The sequence below is a fragment of the Lithobates pipiens genome, unplaced genomic scaffold (genome assembly GCF_037356315.1).
Source record: "Lithobates pipiens isolate NorthernLeopardFrog02 unplaced genomic scaffold, aLitPip1_a1.2 Scaffold_27, whole genome shotgun sequence".
Taxonomy (NCBI): Eukaryota; Metazoa; Chordata; class Amphibia; order Anura; family Ranidae; genus Lithobates; species Lithobates pipiens.
In genome coordinates, this window is record NW_027507788.1 from 64,716,870 (window position 1) to 64,729,100 (window position 12,231).

Below are 12,231 nucleotides of genomic sequence, written 5' to 3' on the forward strand. Positions count from 1 at the left end.
ACGTAACGTGACAACGTTATTTCGTTACGATGGGACTACGTTTAGGCTAGTAGCCAATAGCTTTGGTCTAGGAATTTGATCTGAGCATGCATGGCACTTTGTCCGATCGGAATTTTCTACACACAATCGGACAAAGTCCGATCGGATCATGTTGTCGGAAAGTTTTATAGCCCAGCTCTAAAACCTTGTCCGTCGGATATTCAGATGGAAACAGTCCGATGGAGCCCACACACAGTCAGATTATCCGACAACACGGTCCGATCAGCCATTTTCCATCGGAATGTCCGACCGTGTGTACAAGGGCTTACAGTAAAGAACCCTCTACGCCAGTGGTCCCAAAGTACCGGCCAGCGGACTGGTTACAATTGGCCTTCAGGCAGGGCCGATCCTGGATGGGTTTGAACTGCACCCAGGCACCGAAGAGCTGTTTGTCTTCATATTCTGTGTCCTCTCTGCTGCATGCTGTTGCAGCCCAGAGAGAGAACAAAGCGGAGGAAGGATCCGCTCATCAGCCCACCCACCTAGGCATGGTGATGATCGTCCAGATCCCCGGCTCCAGGGTCCTGCTGGCACCTCAGTCTGGGAGGCTGACACCAGCTGGGTTTAATAATGCGTTTCCTGACACCAGTTCTGGGTTTAATAATGTATTTGCTGACATGAGTGCTCAGTTTAACCAATAGAAATGACGGCTACAGCGCGGACCTGCTTTGCCGGGATGACATCTATTGACAATGTCCGGTGCACGCGCGGCGTGCTCTGTGATCAGCGAGTCTATGAGACTTGCTGGATCACAGATCGGAGTAAGGGATCGATCCCGACCCCTTACCACGTGATCAGCTGTCAGCCAATGACAGCTGATCATGTGATGACAACAGAGACGGTAATTGGCTATTTTTCCTCCTCACGCTGACAGCGCAAGGAGAAAAAAAAGCCGATCACCAGTGACCGTGAGAGGGACATCAGTCCCGATCACGGCGAGCTGGCGCCAGCTCATCAGTGCCCACCTGCCCCTGCCAGTGCCACCTAAGAATAGGCAGCAGTGCCGCCTATCAGTGCCACTGATCAGTGTCCATAGTGCCACCCATCAGTGCCCACAGTGCCACCTATCAGTGCCCACAATCTGCATCAACAGTGCTGCACCTCAGTGCCACATATCAGTGCCCATCAGTGTCATCTACCAGTGCCCATCAGTGCCGCCCATCAGTGCCACCTATCAGTGCCCATCAGTCCCATCTATCAGTGGTACCTATCAGTGCCCAACAGTGCCACCCATCCGTGCCACCCATCAGTGCCATCTTATCTGTGCCTATCTTTGCCCATCAGTGCCGCCTTATCTGTGCCCATCAGTACTGCCTTATCTGTGCCTATCAGTGCCACCTTAACTGTGCCTATCAGTGCCTATCAGTGCAGCCAATCAGTTCCCACCAGTGCTGCCTCATCAGCGCATATCAATGAAGGAGAAAAATTACCTGTTTGCAAAATTCTATAACAAATTATTAAACATGATTTATGATTTTTTTTAATTTTGCATCTTTTTTTGTTTGTTTAGCAAAAAATAAAACTCCCAGCTGTAATTAAATACCACCAAAAGAAATCTCTATTTGTGGGAAAAAAAATGATAAAAATGTAATTTGGGTACAGGGTTGTATGACCTCGCAATTGTCATTCAAAGTTTGTCAGCGCTGAAAGCTGAAAATTGGTCTGGGCAGGAGGGGGGTTTAAGTGCCTAGTAATCAAGTGGTTAATAATGCGTCTGCTGACATCAGTGCTAGGTTTAGTAATGTGTCCACTGACACCAGTACTGGGGGTTAATAGTTCTTAGAAGGGGAACTGTAAGCTCAATACATGAATATACACACATTGGGGGTTTATTACGAAAGGTAAATCCACTTTGCACTACAAGTGCAAACTACAAGTGCAAAGTGTAAATTTGAGGGGTAAATCTGAAATGAGGGGAAGCTCTGCTGATTTTCTCATCCAATCATGTGCAAGCTAAAATGCTGTTTTTTTTTTTCTTGCATGTCCCCCTCGGATCTACAACGACTGCATTTCCAAGTGCACTTTCAGTGCAATTTCAAGAGCACTTTGCACTTGTAATTTGCACTTGTAGTGCAAAATGAATTTGTCTTTCGTAAATAACCCCCACTGTTTTTTTTTCTTTTTTTTACCAAATGCAAATCCACTTTGCACTACAAGTGCAGTCGCTGTAGATCTGAGGGGGACATGCAAGGAAAATAAAAAACAGCATTTTAGCTTACACATAGTTACATAGTTAGTAAGGTTGAATAAAGACACCAGTCCATCCAGTTCAACCTGAGTGAGTGTCTACAATTGCCCCTATCCCTGTACATGGCACACTCACATCAATTGGATGATAAAATCAGCAGAGCTTCCCCTCGTTTCAGGTCTTCCCCTTAGATCTACAGCGACTGCACTTCCAAATGCACATTCAGTGAACTTTCAAGTGTAGTGCAAACTTGATATGCCTTTAGTAAATCAACGCCACAGTGATTACTGACATATGTTTTCATTTTAAAGCGGAGGTCCACCCTAAAGTGGACCTTCCGCTCATTGGAGTCCTCCCCCCCCTCCGGCGCCACAATTGGCACCTTTCAGGGGGGAGGGGGTGCAGGTACCTGTACAGTACAGGTATCTGCACCCACTTCCTGGATCGCTCTCTGCGGAAAGGGGCGTAGATTACGCCCCTTTCCGAAAGTCCCCCACTGCCTGCGACATCGCGGGCGCGCTGGACAGGTAAGTGTCACTATTTTAAAAGTCAGCAGCTGCAGTATTTGTAGCTGCTGGCTTTAAAAAAAAAAAAAAGGCGCACTCCCGGCAGACTCCCGCTTTAATTATATCCTTAGCTTGTATTGCACAAAGTGCAAATTACATCTGGAAGTGGACAGTCTTCTCTGACCTTGAAATACGCCATAACCATGTCCGTTAAATAAAAAAAAAAGGTTGTTGCTGAGCAGAGGAAATTTCAAGAGAGGTGGACAAGTGATTATTTTTTGTGGAGTTTAATAAGATGGCTACTTGCGTGATCTGCAATGAAAAGGTTGCTGTTCTGAAAGATTATAACCTTAAGTGGCATTATAATACTAAACATGCTGAACACATGCAAAGTACAAGGGAAAAGAAAAGGAGAGACAAACTGGCCAAAATTTAAAAAGCACTGTCCATGCAGCAAAATCTCTTTAAGCATGCAAAAAGGGAATGCGATGCAGCAGTTGAGGCTAGCTATGTGGTGTGTGAGCAAGTTGCAAAAGCTGGAAAGCCATTTACTGAAGGGCAGTTTCTTAAAGATTGCATGGTTAAGGTTGCCGATATCCTTTGTCCTGAGAAGGCAAGTCTGTTCAGAAACATCAGCCTATCAGCAAATACGGTGGCAGAGAGGATCAATGAGCTGTCAGATAACATATATGATCAATTGTGCAATAAAGGTGCAAAGTTCTGTTTCTATTCGCTGGCTCTTGATGAAAACACTGACATAAATGACACTGCTCAGCTTGCTGTATTTGTCAGAGGAACTAATGACCAGTTTGAAGTGACTGAAGAGTTGCTCAGTTTAATTGCAATACATGAACAGACTACAGGCAGCATCTCTGAGATTTAATTGATTGTGCTGCCCTGCCTTGGGATAAATTGGTTGGACTAACCACAGATGGTGCTCCATCAATGACTGGGAAAAGAAATGGCCTAGTGGCGCTGATACAAAGAAAACTGAAAGAAGAGACTGCAGATCCTGCTATTGCTTTACACTGCATTATTCATCAACAGGCACTTTGCAGCAAATGCTTGAAAGTTGACAATGTTATGCCAGTTGTGGTGAAATGTATTAATTACATCAGGTCAAGAGGCTTACAGCCCCGGCAATTTCATGCTTTTTTGGAGGAAATTGGAGCATGGTGGTGATGTCCTGTACTTTACAGAGGTACACTGGTTGAGCAGAGACAATGTTTTAAAGAGGTTTTTTTGAGCTAAGGTAGGAGATCAATTCATTTCTGATGGATGGCAGACTGGATGTTCCTGAACTTGATGATCCCAAGTGGATCAAGAACTTGGCATTTTTGGTTGATATGACACAGGTGCTGAACAAACTGAATCTGAATCTGCAGGGCCCAAACCAATTTGTCACTGTGGCTTTTGACAATGTGAATGCATTCACCTTAAAGCTGCAATTATGGAAAACAGAGTTCACCCAACAAAAACCTCAGCCATATTCCAACAATCAAGTCTTGTATTTGAAGAAGAAAGTGAAGATCTTTCTGTGCTTTGTATCTATCGATAACTATGTTGCTGCCTTGGAGAACCTTCAACAGGTATTTGATCAGGGGTTTTCAGACGTTTGCAGACCCATTTTGCTTTGATGTGAACAGTGCTCCAAATGTGTTGCAAATAGAACTTATAGATCTGCAATGTAGCACTGACTTCAAAGCCAAGTTCAGAGATGCACAGGGAAACGCAGAAATAATAGCTCAGTTTTTGAGAGAGTTACCAGCTACTTTTGCAGAGGTGTCCAAATTGTTTAAATGTGTCATGTGCTTATTTGGAAGTACATACCTGTTTGAAAAATTATTCTCCACTATGAGCTTTAATAAATTTAGAACTAGGTCTAGGCTAACTGATGTCCACCTTCAGGCTGTTGTCAGGGTCTCAACTGCTAACTCAATTAAAGCAAACTTGGCTCATATGACACAGAGAAAACATTGGCAAACATCTGGCAGTGACTGGTAGCAAGCAGTAACTACAACTGTATATAATTTATTGTTTTTGAAGTTTGAAAGTTTGCATGCGGTCCCCATGGGATATGAAAACTTGTCATGTGGCCCTCAGGTAATTTGAGTTTGAGACTCCTGCTCTACGCAGTTTAAAGTTAAACAGATTCTATTCTAATTTTAGTGAATGGCCGCGTATCTTTTTAAATTTCCTTTCATAGAAGAGTTTTATTCCTATTGTGGGGTCACCAGTACAGTATTTGTACATTGAAAACATATACCCTCTCAAGCTTCTCATCTCCAGAGAGAATGGAAAGGGGGGGGGGGCGCGCAACTAGGGGCCCACCGACTTGAGACGATGGCCACGCACCTTTTATTTTTATTTACAATATTAAATAGAGAATGTTTATTCAATTTGGTTAAAAAAGGTGACTGTCCCTTTTAAGAGGTTTAGCTGTGGGATTCAGGGATCCAATAGGAATCCTTGGAATATTCTGGATATCTGAGGAGAGGTTATTTAAGCACCACTGCTCTGGGGCTTATTCCCCTTTCCCCTGGACCAAAGCAGCAGCACAGGAGCTCCCTCCCTCCCCTCCCTAGTCGCTGGCACTCTTTATGTGGTTGGGTCACCCTGGATCTCTAGGGGGGACTTTTGGGTAAATGGTACATTGTTGATGCCTTGCTGCTCGAGTTCTAAGAACTGGGCAGTTAATGTGGTTTTTGTTTGTATCAAGTGATGATATAATCTATTATTTGAAATAAAATAATTTTATGGTATTATGTAAACCAATAAAGTTGCTGTGGCCATTATTTTCCAATTTAAGTGTTTTTGTATTATTTTATGGTTGGTATCTGGGGATTAGAGGTGGTTTTAAGTGAGGGTGGCCTTCAGCCTCATAAGTTCAGAGCTTGCAGCCTTTCCCCATAGCTGAGATCCTCCAGTCCCTTGATTAGCTTTGTTGCCCTTCTCTGGACTCTCTCCAGTTCCAGCACATTCTTCCTGAGGACTGGCGCCCAGAACTGGATGGCATACTCCAGGTGTGGTCGGACCACTTTTATCTCTGGAGTTAATCCTCTTTTTAATGCATGCTAAAGTTCTGTTGGCTTTGCTTGCATCAGACTGGCATTGCATGCCATTGCAGAGCCTGTCATCTGCTAGGACCCCCAGGTCCTTTTCCATCCTAGATTTTCCCCAGAGGTTCACCCCCTAGTGAGTAGATTGCATAAATTTTTTTTGCTACCCATATGCATTATTTTACATTTTTCTACACTGAACCTCGTTAGCCAGGTACTTGCCCACCCCATTAATTTGCTCAGATCTTCTTGCAAGGTTTCCACATCCTGCAGAGACGTTATTGCCTTGCTTAGCTTAGTATTGTCCACAAATACTGAAATTGAGCTGATTATGCCATCCTCCAGATCATTTATGAATAAATTAAATAGGATTGTAGCCATTTTTTCAATCCATGTACTCACCCCTTGGTCCATGCTGACAGACCTTGTGGCGTTTTATATGGTAGGCCTGTAATTCTTAGGAATAACTCACTTAAATCTGTCCAAACCAGAGTCTAGTAGACATCCCAGGTATGATAAAGTTTGAAAAACAAAATCATAAATTATAATATAATAAATAACTATAAATAATTATACCAAATAATAATATAATAATAATAAAAAGTATTCAATAATGTAATCAAATCAAAAACACTGAAATTTGCTCAGTTGCAGAATTGTCGCTGTCATTACTTTTCAGGGTTTGATGATGGATCTCCCCACAAATCACTATCGCTCAATTCTGCGAGTGATTCTAATTTATTATTGCTGTTTTCTAGCTGGTCTAAAACCACTTTTGAAGGAAAGGGACGGTTTTGGTTGCTATAGACATCTCTAGTTTCCAGGCAGAAAGAACAGTTTGTATATTATAAAACTGCATGCAGGGCACTGGAGAAACCACAAGTAGTGATGGAAGAACTTCTAACGGGATGTTTTCTCGAACGCGGCCAAAAGTTTGCGGCGGACCCCATTGGCTTTAATGGCAGGCGAATCTTAAAAATCTCCAGGTCATATTTTCAGCCACAAAATACTTACTAGCTGTGCACACATAGTCCCACAATATGGACACTGACCTAACAAAAGTATTAAGTGAATCTGGGATCGACAACAACAAGCATTCTTTTTTTATCTGTGAAATTTTGACAATTCAGGAGGAGGCCATGGAGGAGAGGCAAGGTCATGGCAGGCTATGAAGGGGGTGCAGGAGATGATCAGTGCCACAGTCAGGGCAGCGCAGTCCTGTGCCAGTGTCCCAGTGTGCCAACCTGTGCTTGAGCCCCCCCCTCTGCCCGGCCCTTACCCCCCACCTATGCAGGGCTCCACTGCGGTGGTCCGGAGGTGCCAGTCCTGTGCTAATCCTCAGCCATGGTGCTGGCACTGCCTGCTGATTGGCTTCTCCCCTGCTATCTCCCTCACTGTCTGAAACCAGCACCACGATAGAGACTGAGCACTGACACCAGCACTGTGATAGAGAGCACTGACTCCAGCACTGTGATAGAGAGCACCGACACCAGCACAGAGATAGAGAGCACTGACACCAGTACCGCGATAGAGAGCACTAACACCACACCAGCTCCAAGATAGAGAGAGAGCACTGACACCAGCAGCGAGATAGAGAGCACTGACACCAGCACCATGATAGAGAGCACTGAGACCACACCAGCACCGGGATAGAGAGAGAGCACTGACACCATTACCGTGATTGAGAGCACCGACACCAGCATTGTGATAGAGAGCACCGACACTAGCACTGTGATAGAGAGAACCAACACCAGCACCGTGATAGAGAGCACCGACACCAGCACTGTGATAGAGAGCACCGACATCAGCACCGAGATGGAAAGCACCGACATCAGCACCGAGATAGAGAGCACCGACACCAGCACCGAGATAGAGAGCACCGACACCAGCACAGAGATAGAGAGCACCGAGATAGAAAGCACCGACACCAGCACCGAGATAGAAAGCACCGACACCAGCACCGAGATAGAAAGCACCGACACCAGCACCGAGATAGAGAGCACCGACACCAGCACCGAGATAGAGAGCACTGACACCAGCACCGAGATAGAGAGCACTGACACCAGCACCGAGATAGAGAGCACTGACACCAGCACCGAGATAGAGCGCACCAGTACCGAGATAGAGAGCACCAGCACAGAGATAGCACAGAGGTAGAGAGCACCAGCACCGAGATAGAGAGCACCGACACCAGCCGCGAGATAGAGAGCACTGACACCAGCGCCATGATAGAGAGCAGTGAGACCACATCAGCACCGAGATAGAGAGCACTGACAGCAGCACTGATACCAGCAACTCACTGCGGGACCCAAAAATATGACACCGCTCAACCTCTTCAAACAGGAGGGTACAAGCATATAGTACGGTGTGCTTTTTTGTACAAGGAAGTGAGACAAAGGTAGAAAAAAGTTCAGTGTGCTCGATTAAATAAATAGTTTATAGAGTTATGCATATACATGGTCTACTGGTCACATGTATTGAATTCCCCCTTGATACATGCCTCATTCATTTTTATAAATGTGAGGTAATCAACACTGTTGTGAGCTAGGCGAGTGTGCTTATCGTTCACGATCCCCCCCTGCTGCGCTGAACGTCCTTTCAGACAGGACACTGGACAAGGGGCAAGCCAACAGTTCCATTGCAAATTGGGCAAGCTCTGGCCAGAGGTCAAGCCTGCCCACCCAGTAGTCCAGGGGTTTATCACTCCTCATCATGGGTCAAAGTTCTTTACACAATGTAAACGCATATGTTCGCCGCGTGAACAGTGCCAGAAGTCTGCCAGTTTGGCGAATCGCGAACACGCAAAATTCGCCGCGAACCGCAAGACAATCCCTAACCACAAGGGACAAAAGTGAGGTGAAATAATTACATACAGGAATGTAATCTGTAACAGTGTACTGTGTGTATAGTGTGTGTTTCACTTTTTGAATTTGGTGCCGTTCCCCCTCCCCGTGCATTGCAACTCTCGCAGGGAACAGAGCTCAGCTGAGCTGAGCAGAGGATGAGCCACTCACACTGCGGGGAGGACATCGCAGGATCTAGGGGACAAGGTAAGTAAGCTCTTCCTGGATCCTGTGATGCGATCCCGAGTCTGCCTCAGGGTTACCGCTTTTGGTTCTGAAATTCCACCCCAAGCCAGACTCGGGAATACCGACAGGGAGGTTAAATACTGGGGCTGCATTTGCTTTTCTCCAATCTTCTGGTACCATACCAGTCAGTAGACTTAAAAATAATGGTCTGGCAATTTCTTGACGGAGTTCCTTAAGGACCCTCGGGTGCAAGCCATCTGGTATCTGTGACTTAATGATGTTAAGTTTTGCAAATCTATTCCTAATTCTATCCTGTGTTAACCATGAGGGTTTCTTCCTGTGTCATGAGGATAAACATTGCAGTCTGGGTTACTGACTGCCCCCGTTTCCCTCGTGAAGACTGAGGAGAAGAATAAATTCAATACCTTCTCCATCTCTCCATCTTTTGTAACTAGATTCCTTCATCATTCTTTATGGGGCCAATATGATCTGACCTCCCTCTTTTACTATTTATATACTTAAAGAATTTCTTGGGATTTTCTCTACTCTCCTTGGCTATGTGCCTTTTGCGTTCTATCTTGGCCGCCCTGATTTCACCCTTACATTTCTCGTGGCATTCTTTGTAAATTTGGAATGCTGATGATGATCCCTCAGCCTTGTATTTTTTGAAGGCCTTCTCTTTTGCTTTTATATGCATTTTTACAATGGCGTTAGGCCACCCAGGACTTTTATTAGCTCTTTTAGATTTATTTACCATTGGGATGCACTGGCTAATACCCTTATTTAATATGCTCTTAAAGCACACCCATTTTTCCTCAATTCTTTTTGTCCCTAATATTTTATCCCATTCAATATCTTCTAGCAAGGAGCATAGTTTATGGAAGTTGGCTCTTTTTAAATTCAGTGTCTTTTTATTCCCCTTATGTTTCATATTTGTGTGATTTATACTGAAACAAATTGACCTATGGTCACTGTTTCCTCAATTGTCCCGTATTTCCACATCTGTGATCAGGTCTGTATTGTTAGTAATCAGAAGTTCAAGTAACGCATTCTTGGAGCATTTACCATCTGACCCATGAGATTGTCCTGTAAGACATTTAGGAACTGGCAAGCCTTAGATGAATATGCGGTTTCTTCCACCCAGTCTATGTCTGGATAATTAAAATCCCCCATTATGACGACACTTCCTATCCTTGCTGCCATTCCAATCTGTGATAGGAGGTCCGCCTCCCCCTCCTCCCTCAGGTTAGGGGGCCTATAGCATACTCCCAGTATTACTTTCCTCTTGGTTTCCTCCCTTTGAAGCTCTACCTATAAGGATTCCACCTTCTCCCTTGCTCCATTTGTGATGTCGTTCCTCACATTCACCTGTACATAATTTTTCATATACAGGCATACCCCTCCACCCCCCCCTTTTTTTTTACCCTCTCTATCCCTGCGATATATAGGGAATACCCTTAAATGGTTGCCAGCCAATCATGAGAGCTGTTGAACCAAGTCTCTGAAATTCTCACAAAGTCTAAATTCTCCTTGTACAATAGCAGCTCTCTTTCTCCCATCTTGTTTGCAGACTCCTGGCATTAGTGAACAAGCCACGCAGTTTTGAATGGTCACATTCTATCTCCTTATTGAGTTTTCTGAGGTTTCAAATAGGACTTGTTACTGTACTTACCACAGGTTTAGATGCTTTAGTCAACTTACCACTAATGCCCCCAATACTACCCTCTAGAATTTATTCCACGCTGGCTTACTCTACATCTGGACCCCCCCCCCCCTCCATGCCTAGTTTAAGTTTAAAAGCCCCTCTAACTTATTGGTAATCTTCGTTCCCAGCTGATCTGCACCTTTCCCATTTAGGTGCAGTTCATGCCTGTTAAAGAACTGCAAAACTTTTTTACTTCCCTGACCTCTTGCTGCCTTTCTGGTGTGCCACAAGATACTGGTAGTATTTCTGAGACTACTACCCTGAAGGTTCTTTTCCTCAATTTAGCTCCTAAGTCCCTAAAATAGTTTTTTTTAGGACACTTCATCTTCCTCTGACTTTGATCAGTCACAAAGGGATATTGGGGAACTGGAGAAAGGTCAGAGAAGGGCAACCAAATGGATAGGAGGCATGGAGGGCTATAAAAAAATGAGCTGAACTGAAATGATTCTTTTTTTGGAAGTGGCGATTAAAGGGGGATATGTTTTCCAAATAGTGAACTTGATGTTAATGACTTTCAAGTCATTACAGAAGACAAGGGGGCACTCTTACATCGCCCCCTCCCCAAGCTACAGTGGTGTGAAAAAGTGTTTGCCCCCTTCCTCATTTCCTGTTCCTTTGCATGTTTGTCACACTTAAGTGTTTCGGAACATCAAACCAATTTAAACAATAGTCAAGGACAACACAAGTAAACACAAAATGCAATTTGTAAATGAAGGTGTTTATTATTAAAGGTGAAAAAAAATCCAAACCATCGTGGCCCTGTGTGGAAAAGTGATTGCCCCCTAAACCTAATAACTGGTTGGGCCACCCTTAGCAGCAACAACTGCAACCAAGCGTTTGCGATAACGTGCAATGAGGCTTTTACAGCGTCCTGGAGGAATTTTGGCCCACTCATCTTTGCAGAATTGTCCTAATTCAGTTACATTAGAGGGTTTTCGAGCATGAACGGCCTTTTTAAGGTCATACCACAACATCTCAATAGGATTCAGGTCAGGACTTTGGCTAGGCCACTCCAAAGTCTTCATTTTGTTTTTTCTTCAGCCATTTGGTGGTGGACTTGCTGGTGTGTTTAGGATCATTGTCCTGCTGCAGAACCCAAGTTCGTTTCAGCTTGAGTACACGAACAGATGGTCGGACATTCTCCTTCAGGATCTCTTGGTAGACAGCAGAATTCATAGTTCCTTTTATCACGGCAAGTCTTCCAGGTCCTGAAGCAGCAAAACAGCCCCAGACCATCACTCTACCACCACCATATTTTACTGTTGGTATAATGTTCTTTTTATGAAATGCAGTGTTCCTTCTACGCCAGATATACTTGGACACACACCTTCCAAAGAGTTCCACTTTTGTCTCATCGGTCCACAGAACGTTGTCCCAAAAGTCTTGGGGATCATCAAGATGTGTTGTGGAGAAATTGAGACGAGCTTTGATGTTCTTTTTGCTCAGCAGTGGTTTTCTCCTTGGAACTCTGCCATGCAGGCCATTTTTGCCCAGTCTTTTCCTGATGGTGGAGGCATGAACGCTGACCTTAACTGAGGCAAGTGAGGCCTGCAGTTCCTTGGACGTTGTTGTGGGGTCTTTTGTGACCTCTTGGATGAGTCGTCGCTGCGCTCTTGGGGTAATTTTGGGCGGCCGGCCACTCCTGGGAAGGTTCACCACTGTTCCATGTCTTTGCCATTTGTGGATAATGGCTCTCATTGTGGTT

At 44.6% G+C, this 12,231-nt stretch overlaps 1 protein-coding gene across 11 annotated transcripts in view; it reads left to right on the forward strand.

Annotated features, from left to right (window-relative positions):
* The window catches only part of FLT3LG (fms related receptor tyrosine kinase 3 ligand), a 601,019-nt gene that overhangs the window by 194,348 nt on the left and 394,440 nt on the right, over positions 1–12,231 (forward strand). For 5 of the 11 annotated variants that reach the window (XR_013263162.1, XR_013263163.1, XM_077457012.1 and 2 more), the window contains exon 1: positions 3,481–4,322. The exons of 4 other annotated variants lie outside the window; for them this stretch is intronic. Coding sequence is in view for 5 of the 7 variants with exons in the window: in XM_077457012.1 (XP_077313138.1) it covers positions 4,008–4,322 (315 nt within the window). In the remaining 2 variants the exon portion in view is untranslated. Of the gene's footprint in view, positions 1–3,479; positions 4,323–12,231 lie in introns of those variants that run through there. 2 more of the 11 variants (XM_077457014.1, XM_077457011.1) reach the window with 2 other exon arrangements.